This window comes from Xenia sp. Carnegie-2017, unplaced genomic scaffold (genome assembly GCF_021976095.1).
Source record: "Xenia sp. Carnegie-2017 unplaced genomic scaffold, XeniaSp_v1 HiC_scaffold_19, whole genome shotgun sequence".
In the NCBI taxonomy this organism is placed as follows: Eukaryota; Metazoa; Cnidaria; class Anthozoa; order Malacalcyonacea; family Xeniidae; genus Xenia; species Xenia sp. Carnegie-2017.
Window position 1 is genome coordinate 10,069,912 of NW_025813481.1, and position 27,000 is coordinate 10,096,911.

Genomic DNA, 27,000 nt, shown 5'->3' on the forward strand with positions numbered 1-27,000 from the left:
TGGTTGTCATCTCGACATCAATAATTGAATATCCTTAAAAACTTTGATATGTTTTAAAGGAAAACCGCAGCGTAAGAGCAGATCGACTAAGTTCACCTCACCTTGCTTCTCGATTTATCACTTTGATTCACTTTCCATGAACCTTTTCCTTCCAAAAATTTCGTTATTTTTACGCTCTGATCAAGATCCGAACTCTACCATTACCAAGGGACAAATGATTTAAAAAAATTAAAATGAACACGCGAGAGACTAGAGCCTGACGTGTGATGACGAATAATGATAACAAATATTTTTTTGGCTTCAATTTTTGGCTTCGGTTATCAATCCAGTTATTCAAATGTCGAGTTCACTGCGGCCAAGTTAGCCTTCCAGTTGTATTAGAGTTCACTGGGACAAAACCATAGGAGTTAGGTTAGCACTATTTTTCACCCAGCAAACCGCCCTTTACTTTGAAATATAATATTTTACCCAATATAATATTTTACACAATCGTCGAAAAACGACATTTTCCAGCCTGGATTATAAGTTTCTAACTTAAGGTGGTTGCATGAAAATTTATACTGCAACATTTATCTCTAAATATTTTCATATGTTGATTTTAAAAACTGTATTATAAAAAGATAAAATTACTCGCCATCTCAAAACGACCTAGCACCAGTGCATGCATGGTTTCCTTTTAGCTTTTGGTTCTTTCCCATTAGCCGCCATCTTTAATTTATTTCCGATTGTGTAAAGTAAAGGGCGGTTTGCTGGGTGGAAAATAGTGCTAACCTAGGAGTTAGCGCTCCAGATGTATTTACTTCATTGGCCAGAGATCGGGCCTCCCTATTTGTTCGTGTGCTCCGCGCGGGAGGACTCTACGTGGCGTAAATTCATGTTGTTGAACGGATGGTTTCACAACAGCCACATCGGAATCACCATTCACGTCAAAACATGGCTTTATGTTGTATATTTATGAATTGCAATGCGAAAAACTGCCGTGGTAATTATGGCTGATCAATCCAGACTCGATAAGATTGCCGCAGCGAGAAAAAAGGTTGATCCATCATTTATTTCTGAAGAATGATTTTTCTCATTTATCGTATTGAACTTTTGAAGTCATAATCCAATATTGTATATTGTCTTTCATTTAGCTGAAGAAGTTTCAGTTGAAGAAAGCACCGTTGTTGAATTCACCAAAGATTCCGGATGTCGACGAAACTGAAGATAAGAGGCATGAGAATAAATCTGTGAGTTTAATCTTCACGATGAGCTAGGAAAATTATACATTATCAAACGTTCACAAACCAAACAATAACAAAGTATGAGTTTCACATGAATTCTTTGTTTTAATTTTGAAAATTCTCTGTTCAATGTCTTGTTTAATGCTTCATACGTATTTCAAGGTTGCCCTGTATTGAAGATAATAATTCAGAGTACAAATATCATAGTGTAGTTATTTATCGTTGAACATCAAAAGATTAGGTATTGTACATCATATGATTGATCAATGTTATTGCACAGTCATCATTTTACTGTTAATTTATATATTGTAAGTTGTTATTTTCAACTGATTTGTTGCATTTTTCTCCTTTCGTAACATGTTCAACGACTTTAGTCTCTACTGCATTGAATTGACTTAAATTTTGATTAAATCTATCTTCAAATGACAATGTGCATATAGTATGGTAAGTGTACAATCAACAGTTGAAACAGTTGAAAACGATGTAGAAATCTTATCTTATTGTTCTTCAAAAGTAAGGAGGACTTCTTTGAAAATATTCTTATCAAATCACTTATAAGTCAATTCTAACAATTAACATATTTTGCATTCTCTTGACTTATTTAAACATATAAATGTGTGAGCTTAATGAACTGTAACATTTGTTAATATTGATGGGAGTTTCTATGTAATATTTTTTGTGGCAGAAAATCAAAATAGAAATGTGTTATTGATGTTAATCGTTTGCCTGCTCAGTACAGTGCTCAAGTCTTGTTTTTCAAACTTCAGGATGTACAAAGTCCAGAAAACCTGACAGAAAGCTTGCAAAATGGATCAGATTCATCACCATCTGTGTTGAAAATCAAGCAAATGGTATGTTATCCATTGCATAAATTTTGATTTATGTTTTTCATTTCTAAGGAAACTTACTTCACTATATTAATACTGTGCAAACTCCAACTTATGGTATTGATACAGTCACCGTATTAATACAGTCACAGTATTGATACACTCACAGTATTGATACAGTCACCTTTTTTGTTGTAGTAACACACTAATATTTTATAATATGTTTACCTGGTCAATAATAGCTACCCGTTTTGTAAATACTGTTAATAACCATGTTGTAAAGTCACAACCCAAAGGAACCTCTCCACCCTCTTTATTTAGTGAATCAAAATTTTACTACGATTTGAGATACTTATTTTAGAAAACATCATCATAATTGCATTATATTACTGAGTAAATATTTAAGTCACTAATTTTAGTTGACTGCTCAAAGCAATAGAATAACTATGAGGCTTTTTATTTTCATCTAGCTCTAATTTTTTTTCTGGCAGATTTGCTTGTGTGTGTTTTTTTGTTTCAACACTGATAGTTAAATTAATGTCAATATCCACAAGTTTCCTTAGTGTTTAGTCATTAATTTTGTTATCATATGGGATGGTAACATTGTAATTTTCAATTAAACTTTCCAATATAATTGTAATGATAAAGTAAATGGTTTCCTGTACACAAAATACAATGATGTAAGAACCAGATAACAAATACGGCTAACCTGACGTTTACTCCTCATTTGACTCTGAAGATGACTACTGCTAAGGTTGTGGAAACGTCAGTCAACAACAACAAAAACAGTCCTTCTCAGGACTATACCAACCTGGAAGATCTATATTTACAAACATATAATTGTAATGATGTTATGCTTAATCTAATCTCACAAATTTTTATTTGGGCACCCTGTTTATTTTGGTCTGTTGGTGACCAATTTTGATCGACATGAATGCACAACAAACTGCTTGACACCTTTGAGTAGGATTGCTTACATAGTATTACTGGGAATAACAGTTGGGTTATGTTATGTTTCAAAGTACCATTTCTTTTTGATAATTTTACACAAACTTTTGTCAGATGCTGTTTCAAAGTTTTCTGCAGTTAAGATTAAAATTTTTTGTACTATACATATTTAACAAACTTTCTGGATGGTAGGAAATGTTGTCTTACATTAGACTGCTGGGTAATGATGACGTAAAATTTGAAGCTCTTTTGCATGGACAAGATTTTTAATAATAGGGATGCTATTGTGGACTACGATATACAGGATGTATAAAACAAACTAGAAAATTTTAAAATGTCTAGAAAACTGTCATTTTATCAAAACTTCTCATTTTACGTCAAAGTATTTTAGGATCGTTCGAATTTATCTCCGCCTCTTACGTACATAATTGATCAAGATGTTCGTCATAAAATACAAATGGAATATTTTACAGCTACATTATGTATAAATCTCTTTTTCTTTTTTAACAGCTCAAACAGCTTAATGGTTTTTCAAAGCAGGTATTTTCTTTTATTTATTCATTCATCACACGTGTGGAAAATTTGTCTGTGTTAACTACGTACAGGTTTTTCCTCGGGCTACCAAAGATAAGCCAGAAGAATCTTTAGTTTAAAAATCGGTTTCGCGATTACAGAAATCACGCGCGAATGGCACGAATGCCTTGAACCCATTAAAATCTTTCTTGGATCGCCAGGTTGCACAAATCAGTTAGCGTCACTAATGGCATGTAAATTGAAACATGATTGACGTGATATATTGCCTCATGTGAGAATGCATTGCCGTGAATTTCGTTGTGCTATTTGACAACTATTACAAAACGCAAATATTAACCATACAGTATTCTTGCCAAGTAGCTTAAGTGAACGCATGAAAGGCGCTTTGTTTCTCTTTATTTCTCGCGATACGTTGGTTTTTACTTATCAAACATTCACACATAATTTTTATGTTTGAAACAGAAAAACTTGGTTTTTTATGTGAAAAAATAGCGAAAAATGTTTGTCAATTTACAATGAAAGTGTATACCATGACTTTCAGAATATTTGTCATGAAATCCAGTAGCTGATCTAGCGTCAGTCGCAGTAACTTATAGCTTCTCGATTTTAAATTCAAAATACTTTCAGAACAATTGTATTTGTTAAGTTTTACTCACAGAGATGCCTCTAAAGTGTTTGCAAAGGCAAATATATGCACGAATGAGCACCACTATTTTTTACTGGAAGCTGGAAAAACTTCTGTATTACAAAAATTCTTGCTAAGTTCAAATATAATCATGCTAAGTGTAAATGTATTCATGGTAAAAATGTATTCATGCTAAGTAGAGCATAATGGTATAATCGTTGATTAATAAGGGGCCTGGACCCAACTGTTATTGTTGTTTGTCATAGATAAGACTTAGTCTATTTCACGAAATGAGGATCTTGTAAAATATATATTGAGAGACAAAATACAAAGGTCATTCGTTTACGAATGACAAACAACAATAACAGTTGGGTCCAGGCCCCTTATTAATCAACGATTATCCCATTATGCTCTACTAAGGTCAAATTATATTCCATGCTAAGATCAAATATATTCATTCTAAGGTCAAAAAATTCATGCTAAGTTAAGAATTCATGCTAAGTGTAAGAATTCATGCTAAGTGTAAAAATTCATGCGAATTAAACTTCATAGTCTACCCGCAATACATCTGAAAAATTGTAGGGTAAAACTCAAACATTGCACAATCCTAAAGACAAAGTATGGTAGAAAGGAATGATTTCTCGAGTTTTTTAGATATTTTAAAGGGTATTCTTTCTCAAATACAAAACTTTTTTCAAGAAGGGCCACTTATTGATAACTGATCTGGCCGTTCTTGAAAACTTATCAGTAAAATGGACGAAGCATGTGATACTCGGGTAGTGTTACTCAACGGTTTGAATCCAGCAAAAGAAGATTTTCAATATGAGCAAGCAAAATTTATTCTTCCATTGAAATGCTTTGACCTTAAGAACAGCACCTGTTCTTCGTGGATATCAAAGCGAGGAAATTAGAACAGTTTATTGCTGTACAAGCAATTCGTACCTACATATTTGACTTACATACTTTCTCCCATAGAAAATATTTTGCTGGATTCAAATCATTGAGTAACACTGCCCGAGTATCACATGCTTTGTCCATTTTCACGGATAATTTTTCAAGAGCATCCAAGGAAATAAATCACTTATCGATAATTGGCTCTTCTTTAAAAACGTTTTGTCTTTGAGAAAGAATACCCTTTATAATATCTAAAATATCTGAGAAATTTTTCGTTTCTGCCATATTTTATCTTAAGATCATGCATTGTTTGAGTTTCACCAACGATTTTTCAGGTGTATTGCGGGTAGACTATGAATTTTATTTAGCATGAATTTTGCACTTAACATGAATATATTTGAACATACCATGAATATATTTCCGATGTAGCAGTTTTGTCCTCTTTGGCGCCTCATACACTAGATCCTTTACTGCATAAATTTTCATTTTTAAGGAACAAGTGAATACAGATGATCCAATTATTACGGAAATAGGAGCTTTAGAAGTAAGTTTTTTAGCTAGTTTCACGTGTGGTGTTGAGACATTGATATGCAGGATGTAAGGAATCACCTGCATCTGGATACTCTTTTTATTAATAATATACTTTGAAATATTTCTCGACTTTAATTGGTTGATTCCACTGCAGTTTATCTGAAATTGCACTGTGAAAATGGTTATTTGCACTGTTAAAAAGCTGTAATTGCTCTGTAGTAAAGTGTAATTGCACTTTAAATACTGTAAACAAACTTCTTTCCAATTCCAAGAAAAACCCATGGTAGCAGTTGTAAATAAACAAAGATTTCTATTTCAGTTATATTTATTGTTTATAAAAACGTTGTCATGTCTTGTTTGTAAAAACGTTGTCATGTCTTCTTCGTTTTAAATCCTGCGATTCCTTTCAAATTGTAGCGAAGGAATTCAGACTTGGAACGGAACTTGACCTCTCATAAGAGAAACAACGAACAGCTTGGTAATCAGGTGAACGAACAGGTTTGGCTTGAGCTTATATATAGTAACTAAAACATTTTTGTTATACATTTTCTACGTTTATTATTTCTCCATTTGAAAATGTTGTTGTCTTCTCATGTCGGTTTGTGTGTCATGAAATTTTTCCCGCGAATGCTAAAATATCCGTGTTGTACTGCCCGTGGCTGCAGGCTAAAACAATTTTCAGGGCGTCTCAAATATTGTTTCGATGTGTAAGCTGCACAAAGTTCGTTATCATGAATTTCTGGCAGTAATGGATTAACAGGAGGGTTGTTCAGTGTGCACACCTCCTACATACGTAGTCTTTGCCGAGAGGGTAATTACTTAATGGGTAATAGTTTCCCTACAAAATATTAGCTAATACACCCAGCGACTAATTAAAAGTAAAGCAATTGTGATCAGTTCTCAATGCAGCACTCTTCAAAAAACACTTAATCATAATGAAATCGTAACAGGATTTAATAAAAAAGTTGGACATGGTACGGTGGCACCGATTAGCCACCAAATTATAACACAATAGTACCACTATAGAACACCCACCTGACAAACCATTGTAGATCCTCTGCCTTCTTGAAATTTATTTTACAAATCTAAAAACGGAGAACTTTGTATTATGTGGATTAACGTTGTGTTCGTTTTGTTGTAAAGTATCAAAAGTATAGGCAAATTAGATTTTGTAATTGCTGCTACGAGTTTTGCGATTTTTTTTAATTAAATTACTCTATCAGCAGCAGTTATGTAGCTCTCTATCCAGGGTTCGTGCTACTGACTCTTTTGTTTGGAAGTGCTCTTCATCAGTTGTAATTAAATATTTAGATAATCGTGTTTATGTTTTTTTCGTGTGTTTTCAGAGGAAACAAATAATCCTATTGCAAGAACAGATTAGAAAGGTTTGACATGATTGTTTTGTTTGCGGACTGACGCCAATAGCATACATAAGTAGATACTACGCTGTTCATTTTGAGGAATTTATTAATAAATAATTTTTAGCAATCATATACTTAGCTTGTTTACTAGTCCACAATGTGACCAAACGATTGATCTGATATATTTTCAAACTAGACAAATTTGCACCTTTTTATATAAGAATGCACTTTCCCAACAAATCATGTTGGTAAGAAGTCCTCAATTGTGATTTGTTTAGAGCAGTGCAATTTTTTGTAAATACCAGTACAAAAATAGGCATTTGCAACACATTTCCTAAAATACACTTCCAAAAGCACCTTCTTTTGTCTACGTGTCGGTCCAAGGTATGTAGCTTTGAAAAAAAGCTGATGGTATGTATGTAAAACTCAACAGAATTAAGAATTTTTCCATGTTTGATACTAATAAGTAACAGCATACTTGTGCAATTTGGGAAACATGGATTCGTGAGTTTATCAACTACAGACTCGTGCAATTTTGATAGTCTTTGAAAAAATCACTTATCCATTCTTTTTTTCAAATTACAACGATGTTCTTACGTATACAAAGTGAAAATAAATGCTTAATGCAATAGTTATATTTGACAAATTTCCCCAAATGACAACCGTTGATATTTATTGCTATTTTTCTTTTACATTCTTTTATGATCGCGTAGGAAAGAACAGAGTTGGCTAATCGACAACTTTTAGAACAAAGATCTTTAAAAGAACAGTTGGAGGTATGTTTGAACTGTGAAAGATTAGGATTCTGACTTAAATTGATCAAGAAAAGGACAATCTAACTAGAAAAACGTGAGGGTTAGCACCTATGTCTATGTCTTTTTTGTCTTTCTTTGTTTTTTTTTTGGAGGGATCTTGCGCCCCATCTGAGCATCAAATTTGCTTACGAATTGAGCGTGGCATGCTCCCAGTAAGTGGATTTTGACGCACTTACTTATGTTTTGTTAAAATTTACCGATAGAGGAACAATTTTTGCCAAGAGGACGATGATTGGGGGTTCTTGCACCGATCAAACCCCAACCCCTCAAATGCGATGCCCCTGACTGCACCGTGTTTTGTATCGGAAGCAGGTGGTAAGAAGCTTTCTACTGCCATCCACTGCATGTGATTTTATTTGTTCATTGTAAAAATGTCTTGAAATTCGTTAAAAGTTGATTAATAGTATGGAACTTTAATCGTTTTCTTGAGGTAAATACGAACACTTTTTCACGAGGGTTGTACACATTTCTTGCAGGTGCACATACAGACTATTGGTATTCTTGTTTCTGAAAAGACCGACTTACAAACCACTTTAGCACAGATACAAAAGAAACTTAAAGTCAAAGATGGTAAGTTTGAAGTGGAATGTTTTTTTTTGTTTACCCTCATCTTGCATCCTCAAATCCGTTTGAAATGTCAAATTTTTTTGTAAATGCCACGATTTCTTTGAATACCAGTGCTTTCCTTAGGTTTAGAAATATTTTATCTTTTGAAACACAAGCGAGAACAAGCTGTTAATATTTTCTTCACTTTTCCCAGGCGAATCCTCTGAACTGACTGAACGAGTTCAAAAGCAGCGGCATCAATCTGCTGAAAATGAGCGAGTTATAGCAATGCAGAAAAGCAAAATCGAAAAATTTGCGGAGGTAATAGGTCTTCTTGCTGTTTGCATGTGACGTGACGATTTATTAACGGTGTTAGCGGTGGTCACTGTCCGGGAAAATAAATCAGTATGGTCAGTGCTTTGACAGTTTAAACCGCAGCTCGATTCACAAGACATTGTATGATAAGTGATAGAAACTTCTTTCATAAGGGTTTTATCAACTGTAGAGAAGACGCTATTCTTAATAAGCTTTAATGACTTGAGTATTAGAGAATCACAAAAATGCCTTTAATAACAAAGTCTCCAGGGATTGGAGACGAGTCAAATCTCTTTTAAACTGCGTATGTAAGAGAGATTCTCGCCACTATAGCAGTTTACTGGATGGCACCGTGTTTCGATGACACGTAGAGCGGCGGACTAGTATCACGAAGGTGCGAGTTCAAATCTCGTCCAAGTCACATGTTTTTCATGTGCATATTAAAAACCGTGTTAGGACTATTATATTATATATTCTCTGATGATGGCTTTGGAATAAAACAAAGTCTCCATTAAAACGAACATTCAACATTTGTCTCAATAACAAAATTTTCTAGTATATATCTCAATAACAAGATTTCATTTGGTGCACTTGTTTTATCTTAAACAGGAAAACAACGAGCTCCGAAAAGATCGCGATAGAGTTCAGACGATCAATTACACTTTGAGGTACATTAGCAATTATTTCAGTCAACATGTGCCCTTAAACCGGGTGGGCAAGAGTTATGATAACATGAGGTTTTTATTAGATGCATAATAGTCATGTACTTCCATGCTCTCCAGTTTCTTGATCGTGGGCAAATTACACCACTTTTTGATGTCATTGGTTTTGTCATCTGTTATTTCATAAAAGTGCCATAGAACAAATGTTGATTTACAAGTACCTGTCTTGGGCCGAAATGGTCAATTCTAGTTGGTTAATTTGCTTATGCTACGAAACATTAAGAATACAACTGTAGATATAACTTTAAATATAAAGCACTACTTGCCGCACTCCATTTTTCTAAAAACTTTGTCAGTAAATTATGGACTACTTTAGTACATCTTGCAAGTAACATTTTATTTACTTTCTTTTTCTCGTTAAACCGATCTGTCGTTTGGTTCACTTTTTCCAATAACGTAATATGAGCTCACAACTTTCTTCAAGAGAAACCTTTAAGATTGCAGAATTGCCCATGCTCAGCTTAGTGTATGTAAAGTGCAAATCGGATTGCCGAATTCCTTAACTGTGGCACAAAACAGGGCTTGAAAGTTCTTCAATTTTTTAAGATGAGCACTTGGAAGTACTTGGATTCAAATTTTCTCAATTGAATTGTTGTAAACATGTCATTGCACAAGTTTGTTTTCAAAAGTAAAGTTCACATTGTGTCTTAACCCTTTATTGCCCAATAAAGTATCTCGTGTGCTAAAGGTCAATGTCAAAAGTTTGAAGTAAACTGTCGTGGCACCTTTCAAGTTAAAGGAAAACACACCATTTGCCATTTACTCTTGATTCATTAGAAAGAGTTTTTTTTTATTTTGACGTTGTTCACAATGATATCTTACCTTAGTTGTGCTTTGTTTGCCACTTGAGGCTATCTTGTCTTTTTGTGTAGTCGTGAGAAAGAGGACTTAACTCAACAAGTATCTGAAATCAAAAATAAACTTCAACGCAAGATGGACGAATGTTTAATATTAGAAAGATCTCGGGACGAAAATACGAGAAATTGAGCGAGAAACAAGACCTTATTCAACAGGTTTACTTGAGTTTTCATGTATGCATTCTTATCGATGAAAATATTTTTTCCATATTTCAAAGGCATGTCTTGTAATTGTTTTTATTTAACCATCTAAAGTTTTGGCCAAGATACACGTGTTATCTACTACTTTTTTGTGTAGCTGACCAATAATTCTTCAACATCTGCGGTTCATGAATTAACTTCGGCACTTAAACTTGAAAATGCCGAACTTCAAGATCAATTACAAAAGGTATTTTGTATAAACAATAAAATTATTTAACTACTTATCACAACGATGGCAAGTCTAAATTATTGTTGTATGCAATAGCTCTCCTGCGATGGTTGTAGACTGTTCACCAGAATTACAAAAAAAATAAGTCAAGCGTGTTGTAGTAAATAGAGTACACTTCGAAGTTAAGTTTCCGGTCATATCTTTAAAAACGGGCCCTGTTTGAGGGCTGAAACTGGAAAAGCGCAAAAGACATTAACTTTTCAACGAGAAAGTTGTTTTGTTATTTTGTTTGTAAAAATACTTGCTCCTGCTTTGTAAAACCAAAAACTAAGATGGATTTAGGACAAGTAATTGCCTACAAAACAGCATTTCCAGTCCACTCACGAACAAAGGTTGACACATATATCAACTATTCTACTTTCACTGGCATTGGAAAAGGATGTTAAGCACAATGTAGAAATCTTGTTTTACAAAACGATTATTCTATTGTTCCGATTCGAAAAGTTGACATTTGCACATGAATTCATCAAGCGATCAGCGTTATATTTATGTATATTCTAATAAGCGAAGATTAAGTCTCTTCGTAAATATCATTGATATTTTGCTCAATTTTTGTCTGAAAAATAAATGAATTCTGAAAAATTAGTGAAATTAACAGTCATACTCCGTGGCACAGACATCTTGCCTTACGAACAAATGTTTTGAATCTACAAGCAATGTATATAGATTCTTTATACGTAGAATTATCCTCACATCAAATTCCCAGTTTTTTTAGTACAGCAAGTTACGATTTCATCCTATGAAAGCATTGCTACATTTCTGTGTATTAGAAGTATATTATAAGTAATTTGTTTGGTTTTCTATAAAAGCAAACAGAATCGCTGCAACGACTGGCTGCCGATAAAGGACAGACAATTGAACGACACAATCAAGAAATCGAACAGTATGAATTCAAAGTTCAGAAACTTGTTGAAATGGTTTGTGAACTATTTTCATTTATAGGTGCGTGCATCATACAAGCTGTCCTACTTTTTAAAATATTTTTCAGAATAAGCAGTTGGAGAAGCAAACTGTAGAATGGAGTGAGAAGAAAGACGATTATGAAAAAATCATAATTGAACTCAGAAGAACAATTGGTAAACGAATTTTTTTATTGTATTCTGTACAGCACGACAACTTGATTTTGGCAATGAAGCATATCTTGTTGTTTGGAGCACTAGTTTACTCTTGTGTGTTATGCAGCCCCTCCTCAATCCTTGATTACACGATTTGCACGAGAATTTCAATAGATTTTAATAAAAGAAAACCGCTTTTGCAAGCTTTTACATGTACAATGTAAAACCTGCAAAGGACGAATGATAAGAACCATCATTAACACGGTTTTTCTTTCCCTTCATGTTAACTTTTATTACGGGTCTTTGTAATAGGTGTGAATGAACTCCAGGCATTCGTTATTGATTTATATATCGTAGTTCTTTTTGTTTTATGGCAATAAGTTTTTTGTGAAGTAAAATAAATACATTCTATTTTATAACCATTTTCATGGCAATGAACTTTGGTACCTACATTAAATGATTATTTATCTTTTTAAGATGAATTGAAAGATGAAGAGGCAAGTCAACAATCCGAAGCGACAAAGCTTGCTGCACTTGAGATTCAAAAACTTGCAGAGGAAAAAGAAAAACTGTCATCCTTTCTACAACAGCAGGTGCTCAACTATTGATTTTTACTGAATTATAGGAATAAGGTAACTTCTCGTTGTAAAGAAATTAACCTTGGGTCTCAGTCTTCTAGCAACCGTTGGGTCAGTTCAGCAGCTTGAAGTTTATTGTGACTGCAAACGATCCAACGTAATGACAAAAACCTAACCAGTTAAAAGAAAAAAGTGAAAACTAAAAGTTTTTCAACTTTTTTGTTTTTACCAGGAAAACTGTTATATCACGAATGATTACGTTAACAGTACAATCGTATCTTTCTCATTTTATTCCAACAAAGCAATCTTTAGTTTTTGTGGCTTCTTGGCTCACGGGATTCGTTTTCAATTCAACTCGTTTTCATTCTCCAGTCATCCGATGTATAACCTTATTTCTCGGTTTCCGTTTTAGAGCGATCTTAATGATAAACTAAATGGGTAAGTTTTAACTTCTGCAGTTATAAATATTGGCAACATTGTTATTATGTCATTTTAAACTTACGTAAACGGCGTATGGACGGAACTTAATTCAACTTATTTGCCAAGATTTGCATTTTGTTGGCCTTAAACAAAGTGGCAACAAAGATCTAAAACTTGTCTAAAAGTTAAAATTTTGTGCTAGAATTAAATACTCTTTTTTAAACCTTCCTTGAAGTGCCTTTTTCCATTCTTATCGCCTTTCAAGACATTTTATGTGATTTCTTGCAAGCTAAACTAAAACTCGAGTTTACTGTACTTCACAGTTTTTCAAAAGATTGCTCTATTACAAAAATAGGCGCCCAAAAATTGTCAAAAAATCAAATTTCATATTTTATATTTTGATAACAATAATGACATTAGTTGTCTTTAACTTTAATTAGGCGCTTAACGCAACAGAATTTCTACCTTGCTAGGGAGGGCAGAGTTCCTGGTGAACACTTTTCTCGAAATTATTGATTGGTCTAATGAAACTCGAACTTTCAATTTAGAGAAATATCTACAAGTGAAGCAAAGTATGCTCAGCTGGAAAAGATGATGGTGGAAATGAGTCGGGAATCAGAAGATAAACGAGAACTATTGGATAGTATTCAGAGCGATAAGGAAACGATCAGCAAGTGAGTATTGCTGTTTAATTTTGAGGAATTTTCATTTTTCATATTTAAAAAGTTAGTGCAAAACAGATGATTTGGATTAGATTTTACGGCAATTTTTACGTGTGTTTTGTCTATTTGTAGAGCTTTGTCTCAAAATAAAGAGTTGAAAGAGCAACTGCATCAACTGGAGACGCGATTTATTGAAATGGTGAGTTTTTTAAGCATTTTTCACATTTAATCCTGTAATGCACTTGCTTTTAAACCTATACAGACTGGTAACAGCAGCCAGAAGCCCTGCCCCCCTCTCTTTGTCCAGTAGGACTATGTACATTGTGTGGAAATGGGAATTACCATAAACCTGTTAATACCTGAACTATCTGAAAATATACCGTTATTTAATGGCGATGTTTTGATTTCTGTACCTCAAAAACTTTTTTTATCGTGGAGTCCGTGACTGAATAGATGAATCAGAATTTGAAATAAAGTTCTTTTGTCTTTTGGACAGTCTTTTAAATTGTCTATGATAGAAATCTGTATTATCAAGTGGACATTTATTTCTTTATAGAGCAACGATAACATGGAGTTGACAAGCTTGCTTGACACTGAAAAGCATTCAAATGAGAACATGCGACAACAATTACGCAATATAAGTTTGGAGCTCGAGGAAAGTCAAAGTCAGGTAACAAAATCTGGCCACCTTGTTGTCGAGGGGTCTAAATTGGCTTTACAGCCTCTCGTAAGCTTGACAATCGTTTCACTAACAGTCTGACTGCGTATAGCTATTAATATTGAGCTTGTACTTTATTAGAGAGGCCTGTTTTTGAATAATTCTATTAATACAGTTTGTGATTTTGGAAAGTTATCATGAGAAGTATCTGTTCATTTGTGTTGTATTCTCGTCCTTTCTTTATAGTTATCTCAAAGTCATCTTGATCTCGATAATGTAAAGAAAAACTTACATGAACAAGTAAGTATGCTGTTATTTACAATTTGTTAGTGTTGAAAATTATCAAAAATATCCAATAAATGTTCGGTTGGATAAAACTTTTGCCTGTTTCTCCTTGGCATTGCATCGTAAAAAAATTGTTTTGGTCGAAGAAACGATAGTAAGTAATAATTTAAAGGGCTCCTTTCTAGTAACGGGTTCAGTATAGGTCAGAATACATTACGGACAATATATTTCAATTTTAAAATATTTTAGAGGGAATCCTATTCAACTGTTCTACGTATACCAATGAAAGAGTGTTTTAACATTTGTTATAAGTTTTTAACCGACAGGGTAGATATATACGCACATATTAAAGCATTCCAAATTTAAAATGAGCTATTTACTTTTACCCATCCTAAGAACGCCACTGCTCATTTCAAATATTTCATCGATTAAAATATATAATATTTTTTACTTAGATTGAATTGAACGAAAAGCAGCGAGAATACGAAGCTGAAAAGCATCTTACTGATGTTTTACATGAGGAATTAAAATCTGCTCGGGTATAGTGAAGTATTTTGTATTTACTTATACTCTTTGCTGGAAGTTTTCCCAACTTTTCAGATTTATAGACACTCTAACATATGAAAGACCATCATCCATTTACTGCGGTCTATTTCATCTAGGAATGATTGACTGTTTGCTACGATTGAACACATATCTATACTATACTCATATGACAACACATAGCTACGTGCTTTGCTTTTACGGTCTTTATTGTGTGTTGTGTATTGTATTGTTTCATACGTGTATAATCGTGTAACTTATTTATATTACTTATTTATATCGAGGTGATAAATTTGAATATTATTATACTTAGGTGTATGAATCCATTTCAGTAGCAAACTTTAATGTGGAAAAAATGCACGAGTCCAATATTTATCATTTTGCTTCTTTTCTAGACTACAATCGATCAACTCTCTTATCAAAACAATGAATTGAAGCAACAAATGAACTCTGAAAAACGCATTCAACTTCTTCAACACGAGAGTAAGTTTTACTTTAGGATTTTGATCACATGCGCATACTTCTTTGCTACTAAATAAATGACCTACAAAACGATTGTATTTGCTCTTGCATAATAAGCAGTTGTCAGTCCTTGCTCTGGATTCCCCATTGAGTTAAACTATTATACGCATTTAGCAAGCAGTTTGTAATTTTAATTATCTTCTGTTATTTTCATCAATTGTTTGATAAAACATTCCAAATCCTGTTTACATTGCGTGTGGCGTAGTTTTTCATTTGAAATAATTTTGCATAAGTGACTACTCAAACATTTGAAGATTATTGTTGTTCATATCTACCGTAAACTCCGAGAGATTTTTTGACACGAAAGAAATTTCATAGAAGTTTTTATACTTTTTATCGTTTATTTGGATTGCAAACATTACGTTACCTTGTTTTGTTCAGACATGAATCCACTGGGTATTGTTACCGACGGTGAGAACGCCAGTCAAATGCCGGATCTCGTTCTCAAAACTGGAGATGTCCGTTATGAAAGCGAACCAAATGTCAAGCCTGACACGTCTGACGACGAAAACAGCTGGACAAGTGAGGATAGTGAGCCTGCAATATCTCCACGCAAGACCCTCAGCGATCGAGAGGATTTGGTGAGAATATTATCTTGTGTTTAAAGCATGTCTTCTACTGATCATTCCTTTATCATGTTGCATGTTTATAAGGTGAAATTTTTCAAGGTTGAGTGGTAAGTCGAACTTAAAGGGTTCAGGCTTTGAAATGTAGGAGTATTTTGAGCCAGATATACTTAACTCAGATGAGACTAAAAATCCTAGGACCGATAAACTACAAATTATACAACGTTTCGCGACCTAAACGGTCTTGAGACCGTGCACGTTTATGTGGTGGATTGACCAAATTAAACCGGTAGCTCCAATACCATGCAGTGATAAGCGGTTAAGGTGCTAAATAGCCTTCATGCAATTTTTTTAGCGTTTTAATATTTTACGACTTAAACGTCATTCGTACAACCCATCCCCCGTTGAATATTTTCTACGAACCTGCTGTTTACCTCTGAACAACCGAGTCTTTAAATCGTGGTAACTTCAATCGATATAATTTGGTGGTGGAGGGGGGGAGGGTAGTTTATGCACCATTTGATATATTTATGACAAATTTTTTGTCCAATCGCGGTGTTTCTTAACTTAATTTCATTAGAATGCTTTAGTAAACACAACGTGTATCACAGCGATTATGAAATTTGGTGGTTATAAAGTGAACTAATCATCGTACTTGTTTTCGGTTATATGTCTTGTTTGCCTTAGCATTTGCAGCGATTAATAGATTTCTTATCGTGTCGCCAAATTCTGGCAAAGTATATGACAGGATATAGTTTTTACTGATTTCCAAAGCTCGTAACTTGTAGGAAACTGCAAAACTTGTGGAAGGAAATTTGTGTCTAATTCTTTAGACAAAAAATTTTCAAAGTACTGAAATACTACAAAATAATATTTGAGCAAATATTTTTCTGGATGAAGTCACGAGCCTCGTTCTCGTTCCAGTTGTGTTTTGCTAGAGCTTGCTTTTTTATTGATTGTAATGACATCATTATCAATTGAAATCAGGAGTGTTTTCTGTATGATTTGTATATAATTTTACACAATGCAAAACTGTCTTTATTTTTGTAGGTGGATTCGATGTCAGCGTCTATAAGGCAGTTGGAAATGGAACGAGATCAACTACGTCATGAACTCAATGGAATTGCAAAGCGCACCGAAGCGGAGATCAACCATCTTCAACAACACATGGCGCTGCAGATTCACCAAGAGGTTCAACAGCGTCAGCGCGACTTACTCGAGCAAGTTCACGAACAGCTACAGGAGCAGCAACAACAAATCAACGCCTTACAGATGCTTGTTCAAAAACAGAAATTGCAAATCGAAAATCAGGACGTCGCCTTGGACGAACTGAACTTGGAGAACTCCTTCGTGCCATACGAGCTTCTGAAACCGGCGTTTTCCAAGTTGCAGGTAAGCATACATCCACGTAAGTTTCGTTGAAATTTGCTCGAATGTAGCGCTGTACGTACAACCCCTCCTTAAATTGTAACATTTTTCTCAAGACAGGGTTGAATACTTCACTTAATGACAGAGTGGACTTGAAATTCGAGCATGCGCATTACACTCCAAACCTTGAAAAACTTGATGCAGGAAATCAAGTTTGAGAAACAATATGGCGGCGTACGCTAGTAAATTTCGTTTTAACAAATATAATTGATTTTGGAAAAATATAAAAGATGAAAGCAATGTCATGTTCATGATAGGTTGTTTGATTTACTCATTTAGTTTAAAACCTATTAAAATAAAAAATTATCGTATCTGAACTGTTGATAAAAAACATCAATCAGAAGCGGTGATGTACATCTCGTTGTTGGGTGCACAATGTTTTAAATAAGTTGACAGTTTGCTATTTAAATCAACATTTAAGTTGAAATTGCATAAAGTGATGGTGTTCATTGATGGTCGACATTTTTCATCTTATACAAATCCTTGTGTAATTATAGAAACGATTTTTAAAGCTTATGGACGAAAAAGCTGAATTATTGGAGAAAGTGAACGAACTAGAACACGTTTGTCAGCAATTATCAGCTGAAACTGAAACAATAGGTATAAAGTTTTTTAAGTGTCGTCATTGAAAACGATGCAATTGTTTTGTAATTTCTTTGTTTGTAGGGGAATACATTTCGTTGTATCAAATGCAGCGAACTGCCCTGAAAAAGTACTATCACGAAAGAGAAAAACTGATTACTACTTTGTCAAACGAACGGTCTCAAATGCAGGTTTGTTTGTGAATGAAACGTGCGGCACTCGGCACAATCTTTGAGTTTCGTTTATCATTTTATAAAATGTACGACTTGTGCTCTGATTGGTCGATGCCTGTGTTTGATTAAGCTATCTAAACAGCGAAATTTAAACTTCTCTCGCATGAATTTTAAACATGTTGGAGAATGAAGACGATTTTGTTGTTATTTTACATAGCAATTACTTAACTTTTTTCAAGTATTGCATAAAGCCTCGACTCCAGCAAAATTCCTGTGTTTTTGGATCAGGCTATCCAAGCACGGACTTTGTTAAATAATTATTTAACCATCATTATGCACTGCAGTTGAAGAGGCCATATCACACTATACGTAATAATAACGATAAACAGAATCGCCCTTCTCGCTCTTGTATAAAATACACATTTGTGGTCACACTAACGCGATTACCATAAAAACATCGTTGGACGATTGCGATAACGATTTTAGAATCATCTTTGCACGATTTTTTGACAACGACAACGATAAACTTTGCCACTAATCAACAACATCGTTTCCTTCTATGGTTTATCCATTTTCGTTGGCATTTTGCAACCACGTATCCCATGCCAACATGCGTTGTATAGTCTTCTCAAATTTTTCAGATCATATTCTTAAAATCCGTCAGTTAAATTAGAGCCTAACTTCCTTATTCATTTCTTTTTTTATAGGCTAAAATCGCGGAATTGCAATCCTTGGTTTTTCAAAAAATACACATGGGATCAAACACTATTGAAGAAAAAGTGACCGCCCAGACATTAAGCAATCAAGTAGACTTAGATCTGGAACAGGGAGCACTAGAAAGTAAGAAAACTGCATCCTTGAATGGTCCGATAAATTCCGATAAGGTATCGAGTGACTCATCGCTTGGACTCAATGAAGTAAATCTGGAAGAATTTTGCGAGAAAGACAGCACCACTCAACAAATTCTACAAATATTTAATCAGCTAAATGTATCCGATGAAGAAACACCCGCGTGCTGGTTCTCGCCTGCCGCTCCCAAACCTCAATTCACACCCTTTTTTCTGCATTGTCGCAGTAAAGTCGTTGACTTATAAAATGAAGTATCGAGGTATACTGGATCGTGTTGTAAACGACAGCCTTTGATGTACATTGCTTCACAGAAACATAGAACTTTGTTTTTGCATTATTACGTTCTGCATGTTTTAAATGTACGTTTGTATACAAAACGAGCTGAAACTTCAATCTGTCGTGGAGATTGTCGGTCAATCGCGCATATATTTATTTGGCATGGTGAGGGTAAAGGGCTAGCATAATCATTTACACGAGTTTAAAAAAAATGGTTTTACGTCTTTATGTTAACAGGAAAGTGATTAACGATTAAATGACAACACGAAACTCGTTACGATGATTTTACTTAAAACTCTCTAACATCTTTATCTGAATATCTATACTCTAAAAAATTCTATTCAATAATTCAATAATCTTGAAGCAGCTGCTTATTCTACTCTATCCCACTAAACCGTACCCACTACTCCTCCGTTAATTTTCGAGGCAAGCCAATTTGTTGCGCTACACCATATCGACAATTTTTTTTGCTAAGGAAATGAAATTCTATCACTGAAAATATACACTTAACGTTTGCTCACGAGAGAAATGGTGAGTTTTGTTTTCCGAGTGTCTCGATGATGCTTCCCAATGTGACCCGGTTGTTACGTCACAGCCGCCATTTTGGCTCTCACATACAGAAGAATATTTTATCAATATAGTTGTGGACACCAGCTGTCGTGGGCGAACCACATTGTTTTATAATTCTATGGAGGTTGTTATTATTCTCGATATTAGAGCATATGTGACTGTGATACGTCACGTGTGTAACTTTGCTAAGTCCTTTTAATAAGTGTTACATGATGTTTGTTAATTGCCCGATTCAAAAACCATCTTCACTTTAACATAATGACTGAATTCTGAAAACATTGATAGTGCAACCGCATAAAACAAGGCCGTAGCCATAAAGTTTCAATGGCGGGAGGGTACACATTTGATCAATAGGGACTCGTATAACTCAACTATATTTCTGGAATTCAAATAACTTTTTAATAATGCATGGGGTGCACGTGCCCCTGGTTACGGGCGTGTAAAGATACAATCGCATAAATATGGTGTGAAGTCCCTAAGAAATCAAATGAAGATCGTTTCCAAAATAATTATTTTCAGAGATGAAAGAAAGCCATTTCGACCAAAATTTTTAACGCTCTTGATGACATTCCATTGCTAGAGCTGTGCTGTTTCATAATATTTTAAACTACGGCCATTTTTTCATTAATGAACACACACCAGCCTGTTGGATTTGCAGTACTTTTAATTGAGACACCTGTCTTTATTGCATTGTTACCTTTGCTTGTTAAACTAGGTAATGAACATGAAAAAAATTTTTCTTTGTTAAATTGTGAGCGCATTATACTGGAGATGGAATGCCATGTTTTTTAGCAAGCAATTGTATTTTTGAGTGGACACAATTTACGTCGACGCAGGCAAGTAGAACCCATTTACCATGGATGTCTTTTTCGTGGTCGTACGCACTTCTTTCATGAAAAAGACGAAATTTATTGAAAGTCATGGCTTCACCAGACTTTATCTTATACCAAAATGATGATTTGTTATGAATCACTAGCTCTGTGAAACGTTTGTATGCTTAATGATCTGCGAGCATTATGTGGTTCTTTGTTCGTTATGTGGTGCTTTATTCGTTATGTGGTGCTTTATTCGTTATGTGGTGCTTTGTTCGTTATGTGGTGCTTTGTTCGTTATGTGGTGCTTTGTTCGTTATGTGGTGCTTTGTTCGTTATGTGGTGCTTTTTCGTTATGTGGTGCTTTGTTCGTTATGTGGTGCTTTATTCGTTATGTGGTGCTTTGTTCGTTATGTGGTGCTTTGTTCGTCATGTGGTGCTTTATTCGTTATGTGGTGCTTTGTTTGTTATGTGGTGCTTTATTCGTTATGTGGTGCTTTATTCGTTATGTGGTGCTTTATTCGTTATGTGGTGCTTTATTCGTTATGTGGTGCTTTATTCGTTATGTGGTGCTTTATTCGTTATGTGGTGCTTTATTCGTTATGTGGTGCTTTATTCGTTGTGAGGTGCTTTATTCGTTATGTGGTGCTTTATTCGTTGTGAGGTGCTTTATTCGTTGTGAGGTGCTTTATTCGTTGTGTGGTGCTTTGTTCGTTCTGCGCTGCTTTGCTTGTTTTGTGGTGATTTATTTGTTGTGTCGTATTTTTTGTGCTGCTTTTTTCTTACGGGCAGTAAGTCATTGCAACGCGTGTAATAATGTATTATGTGGTAATAAAATAAATGACGACACCGAATTATTAAATATACAATATATTAGCATTTATACATGTTCCTTAAACTGTAGTGGATTTTAATGTAATTATATTTTTATCCTTTTATGTTTAAATTCCTCTTGTATCATAATTTACCACCTACGCTACATTCTGTATCACTTGAAGTTTTATCAAAACTGATTCATACTGATATTATATACTTTATATAATATGAATAATTATATTGATTTCGTGAGGAAAAAAATTTTTCTACCATTACGTACCGATCTCACATGCGTCGTATCACACATCTCTATCCACTCGCTTAAAGCATTGAGCACTTGAATGAATTTTTGTTATATTTATGTTATGTATTAATGGTTTTACGTTTTTACAAACATTACCGGAAGTTTGAAATTCAATACGTCTTACACAATCTTGACTCTTACTCAAAGCACCACTCCATAAAAATGTAAATGGCGACTACGAACGATTCAGTTACCTGTAGTCCCGTAGGAAAATATTGAGGGATCTGGGCTTGCAATTAGCCATTGAACGATCTGAGGCGGAGAAAATCGATCAAAACATTGCCCATAAAATGCAAAATGCAAAATGTATTGCTCTAGAACGCTGAAAATGGCATTTTCAAAGTTTTGAAATTCAAAATTTGTCATGGGGAGAATGCCTCAGACCCCCCTGGTGCGGGACGCCTCCGACGTGTTATGACTGATGTTTGAAAAATCCTGCGTACCGTGTTGATACAAGAAAAGCTGCAGCTAAGATTTTGGGTTGAAGCACTTACAACAGCCGTGTATTTACACAATAAAAGCCCCACAAAAAGTCTGTTGAAAACTGGATTCAAAAGCTAAGAAGTGTGTTCTGCTGGAATATGGTGCACAAACTAAAGGTTATCGTTTGTTTGATCCAGATTGTTTTAGAGTCATTTTTAGTCGTGACGTCAAATTTAATGAAAGCAGTATGGTTTGAGAAGGAGCCTGGAACAAACGAGAGTCCACCTGGACTTGTGATATTACAGCTTTCGGATGATGACGAGAACAATGACGATGGTGAAAACAATGTAGTTAATGATGCACCACTGGTTCTTCCTGTAAGACAATGACGCCCACCCAGTGGTCCATCCACACATCTTGCAATGATGAAGTTGCTTGCAGTAAAACTTTTACTTAATGATTTCCAAGCATATTTTTTGCATCCATCTGATTCAATGTTAAAAATTCATGCATTTTTAGATCCTTCTCATGTGATCAAGCTTGTCAGATGAGCAATTGCTGAATGACAACTCTGAAGGATGGAAATGATGGTTTGGTAAGGTGGCAATATTTTATATGAATGTTTCATGCAGTGCGGTGTTTGAAATTGATGAAGATATGATCTTCGCACTTTGTTGGACAATTTAAGCAATTGTCTCATAAACCTGAAAAAATCAGGTGACTCAATGGGATTCGAACCCATGACCTCTCAATATTAACCTGCTCACCACTGTGTGACTTCATAGCTAAGTTGGTCAGAGCACTGCACCGGCACCGCAGAGGTCATGGGTTCGAATCCCGTTGAGTCACCTGAGGGTCATGTTATAAATGAAAATCCTCCACTTAAATATTTTCTTACTTAAAAAACAAGTCGAGATCATTTAGAAGTAGACTAAAAGATCGGTGTGACAGTGACCAAATGTCGGCAGATATTTCCAATTTAACTACTGCAAGAAGATAGGGATTTAACTACTGCAAGAAGATATAGAACTACTCCGGCACCTGGAACTGCGTGTGCCAGAGCAAACCGACCACGATTATTGGGAGACCGCCAACTGTATTCAGCTTTCAGAGTACAAGGAGGCAGCAATATCGTATATCGCAGGATATGTCGCAAAAATGGTGAAAACGAAGGTCCATTGTGATGATTGTATTAATGCTCTGACGTCATCTAAAGAAAGAGAACCAGAACTATTTATGGCATAGAAGAGCAACGGTGGTTTAAAAATACCAACTGACAATCTTCTGAAAGTGTGTCAGGAAACAGAGAAATGCGTGATGAGGATGGTGAACTCCTGTCATGGTGGCTTGTTAGATGCAGCAAACATATCGAATGCAATTGCTGCGACAGTATTATATGTGTGTGTAGAGAAAAAGGTTTTTAGCATGTTAGATGAGAATGTGTTAGAGTCGACAGTTACAAATAATCATGCATTTAAACTGATCAAGCGTTGCGTTGAGGCATTTGTGAAAATACGAATGCACCACCTGACCAAAATATAAAACGACAAGTTGCATGGTCAAAAAATTCGTAAAAACCTGTCTAAGCTTGTGTTTTTCAATCATCAGTAGATTGAATGTTGCCTGGACACTATTGTGTTTTCGAGGAATTGCCTGGTCCTAAGATTGGAATTTTTCATTAGAATATTCCATTTTTTTTGAGGCTGTAGGCATCCTGGCACATAGCAATATGTGTTTCGAGGAGAAATGTAATGGTGCCTGCACATTTGTGTTCGAGGAATTATAATAATGACAAACAGAACTTATAATAATGACTAACATATCTATAAATGTGAAATGAAATGCATCCATGTTTCTTTATCAAATTGTTTATTAAAGAACGACCAAAAGTGATAAACTTTTTCTCACAATAACTCTGTTTTTTAAGAAAATTTGAAGGAAAAAAAAGCATCCGCTCCATACAAGAACGCGGCAACAAAACCCGAAATCTATGAAAGAATAAAGAAGTATTAATACTTTTACTACCCATAACAGCTGACTTTGGGAAATTGATATAGATTTGACGACTCTAGGCCGCATACCAAAGTTCTCAAAAACAAAACTTTTGCTGCACACTTCTCTAAACTAATAATTTCCTTCATAATGTTATAAGGAATAATGCAAAAGCAATCAATCAATGTGGCCCCAAGCGACAATTGTGCACAATAAGCAGAAATTTACATTTTATTCATGATGACGTCATCAATAGTTATCAAAACCAAAAATGTGCAAATTCCAAACATTCTCAGTACCATTCTATAGGCTAGTATAAATTGAGTAAAAAATATTCTTTTTTCTAAATGTATTTAGCGCAATTCAAATTCGACGTTTGAAACGGGCCTTCAAAAAACACATTTTGTTAGATATGTCTGCTTCGCATTATTGTTATTTTGCAAAAGAAATAAAGGATTTTTTTAATATTTGCAATTGCTTATGAAATAATTTCTTAAATGAATTGCCAAACGATTTTCAAGATCGTTAGTTGTACGCGTGTCGCAGGAAAATTTTTGATTGCGAATACAAACCATTTGTTCGACTAACTGCTTTTAGTGCTCTGCCCCTCCCGCATATCACTTCTTCGATAAATTTTTTTATTCATGCTTACCACTCCAACAATCAGTTGATTACATGTGAAATCGCTATTTCTGTCATCCCAGACGGTACAAACAGATCGAGAGCGCTTGCCTTTGTCCATGTATTTGTGGAAAGTAGCAGTAATTAGACTCGAGGTAACCAATAACTGTATCGTCCACAGACCTTGCACAGTTGCCATCTGTAAAGGTGGAATGGGATCATTAATCATTGAACGTATATAGTAAATGCCGGTTATCCGGTTGAATTTTAGAATTAATGGAGTTACAAAAGACAGTATTGAAAACAATAATAGACAAAATCATTGTTTACATACGATGAAACGATTTATTAGTATATAAGAAGAAAAAGCCAACAAAAGAAAACCATGATGCAAGATATAAGATATTTTTAGCACATTGTGATTCTAAAAGAAATTTATCATCTTTCGCACGAATTAATCTGCTTACAATTTAAGAATATATTGTAAAGAAATGACTTGCATGGAGGTAATATTTATTAAATAACATGGTTGCCTAGGGTAAGTCGGGTACGTGCCTTTGTTATCACGGGGACTTTTATTGACGTATTTAATACATTATAGGGATGATGGGATGCTTAGTTCTAAATCGATATCAGTTTTTAATCTACAATGTTTAGACAAAATATCCCTCATCAAAATTAAAACAAGTACGTGCATTGTTTTTACATTTTATTCTCGTGCCTGTAGAAATTGCGTCAGCTTGCTTTTTGAATTTACCAAGGTTATATCACTCTCAACTTTGGCGAATAGAAAAAGTTAATAACAGCATGTATTTTGAATACGTAGCAAGTCGATCGAAACCACACTACTTCAAGGTCAAGTTTACTAATTTAAAAGAATTCTTGTTCCACCAGTTAAGTCATTGCCTTTTTTTCACAGGCGCCGAAGTCGTTTTTTAAAGCCTTAGCTCGTTTCTGCTCCACAATTTATGTCATTGAGATTTCAGAGGCTGTTAAAATGATCGCAGCTCACCGAGATTCAGAGAGGCGTGAGAGCATTTCGAGGCATAACAAAGAGTCAAAACTTCAAGTTATAAAATTAAAACGATTGTTAAGGGCCAAAAACCATTCTTGTTGTAATTCTCCAATCAGGCCAACTTAACCGTTTTTATTTTAAATGATTTGCGAGATTATAAAGTCAGAATATTTTGTAAACGCTCAAAGACATTAATTTGAGGATAAGTATTCAATCTTTTCATTTCCCAAAATCATTCAATGCTTCGGTTGTCCCAGCTACCCGAGCTCATTTAATCAGTCTCTGAGTGTTTCCCTTGCCTCGGCAACTTACTTCTTACAGTCTTTCAAAAATCAGTGATCAACAATCAACACTATGGCAAAAATTTAAATGCTATATGTATTTCCATATCAAATTCATTCACTGGTCCATCGAAACAATTCCGTAAAAGAATTCACATAAAAATTGCTTGATAAATTTCTTTATTTGCTCAATGACCATGAACCAAATAAGCTTTGAACATTATGAATGATTGTCAATGTTCAGACTATTTAACTCAAAGTATCAAAAAACAATTTTCAAACGGAAGAGTCGAATGCATTTTTTATTTACTAAGGGATATTAGTGATAAATGTTCCCTTAAATCTTTTTGCCACAAAATTTTACCATAGTGTTTTTTATTGCATTATATAGGCAGTTTAAATTGACTTAGCACTCCTTTAATTGAATTGTGTTACTTTATTACTTTTTGGTCTTATAATCAATATGCAAACGACTACGTCATGACATCACATTGCATAATTGCATAGTTGGCTTTAGGAAAAAACGTTTTGTCCACATTTAGCATTAAAATATCCAAATTTCTTATCTTGATATATATTTATCCACACATGTATTTATCAAACTGCTTTATTTGTAAACAAAACGTTCAAACAATGAAAAAATTTTTGGTCTTTCAAATTTCTTTATGCCCTGTGATGTCATAACAAAGTCATAACAATGTTGTTTGCACAAAGTTAAATATCTCTATAATCCCTAAGAAAAAGTACAATAAGTGAATTGTACTAAAGAGGTTATTAAGTTGATTTAAACATTCTTTTCAATAAGACCCAAAACATTTTTTGATTAAATTTTGTGTCATAAAATCTTTAAGCATCGAGAGAATTAGTTGCGACCTTAAACTTTTACGAAACCTAACTCGGTTTTACGGGACATTTAATCGAACAATTGTGTATTGTCATTG

The 27,000-nt window shown here is 34.5% G+C and overlaps 2 protein-coding genes across 2 annotated transcripts; both read left to right on the forward strand.

The window, feature by feature from the left end:
- Positions 1-862: 862 nt before the first annotated feature.
- LOC124439426 lies at positions 863-7,752 on the forward strand. The gene is made up of 8 exons (XM_046989652.1): positions 863-1,036; positions 1,134-1,229; positions 1,991-2,074; positions 3,509-3,538; positions 5,545-5,595; positions 6,000-6,080; positions 6,929-6,967; positions 7,657-7,752. Exons 1-8 carry the CDS (start codon positions 965-967, stop codon positions 7,750-7,752), a joined length of 549 nt encoding a protein of 182 aa, XP_046845608.1. The 5' UTR covers positions 863-964.
- A 500-nt stretch (positions 7,753-8,252) lies between these two features.
- LOC124438648 (golgin subfamily A member 2-like) lies at positions 8,253-19,495 on the forward strand. The gene is made up of 20 exons (XM_046988822.1): positions 8,253-8,328; positions 8,519-8,625; positions 9,229-9,287; positions 10,214-10,354; positions 10,497-10,586; positions 11,438-11,545; positions 11,617-11,704; positions 12,161-12,276; positions 12,674-12,699; positions 13,230-13,355; positions 13,476-13,542; positions 13,900-14,013; positions 14,248-14,301; positions 14,742-14,825; positions 15,225-15,312; positions 15,733-15,932; positions 16,968-17,309; positions 17,843-17,945; positions 18,012-18,118; positions 18,808-19,495. Exons 4-20 carry the CDS (start codon positions 10,283-10,285, stop codon positions 19,192-19,194), a joined length of 2,172 nt encoding a protein of 723 aa, XP_046844778.1. The 5' UTR covers positions 8,253-8,328; positions 8,519-8,625; positions 9,229-9,287; positions 10,214-10,282; the 3' UTR covers positions 19,195-19,495.
- Positions 19,496-27,000: the final 7,505 nt, after the last annotated feature.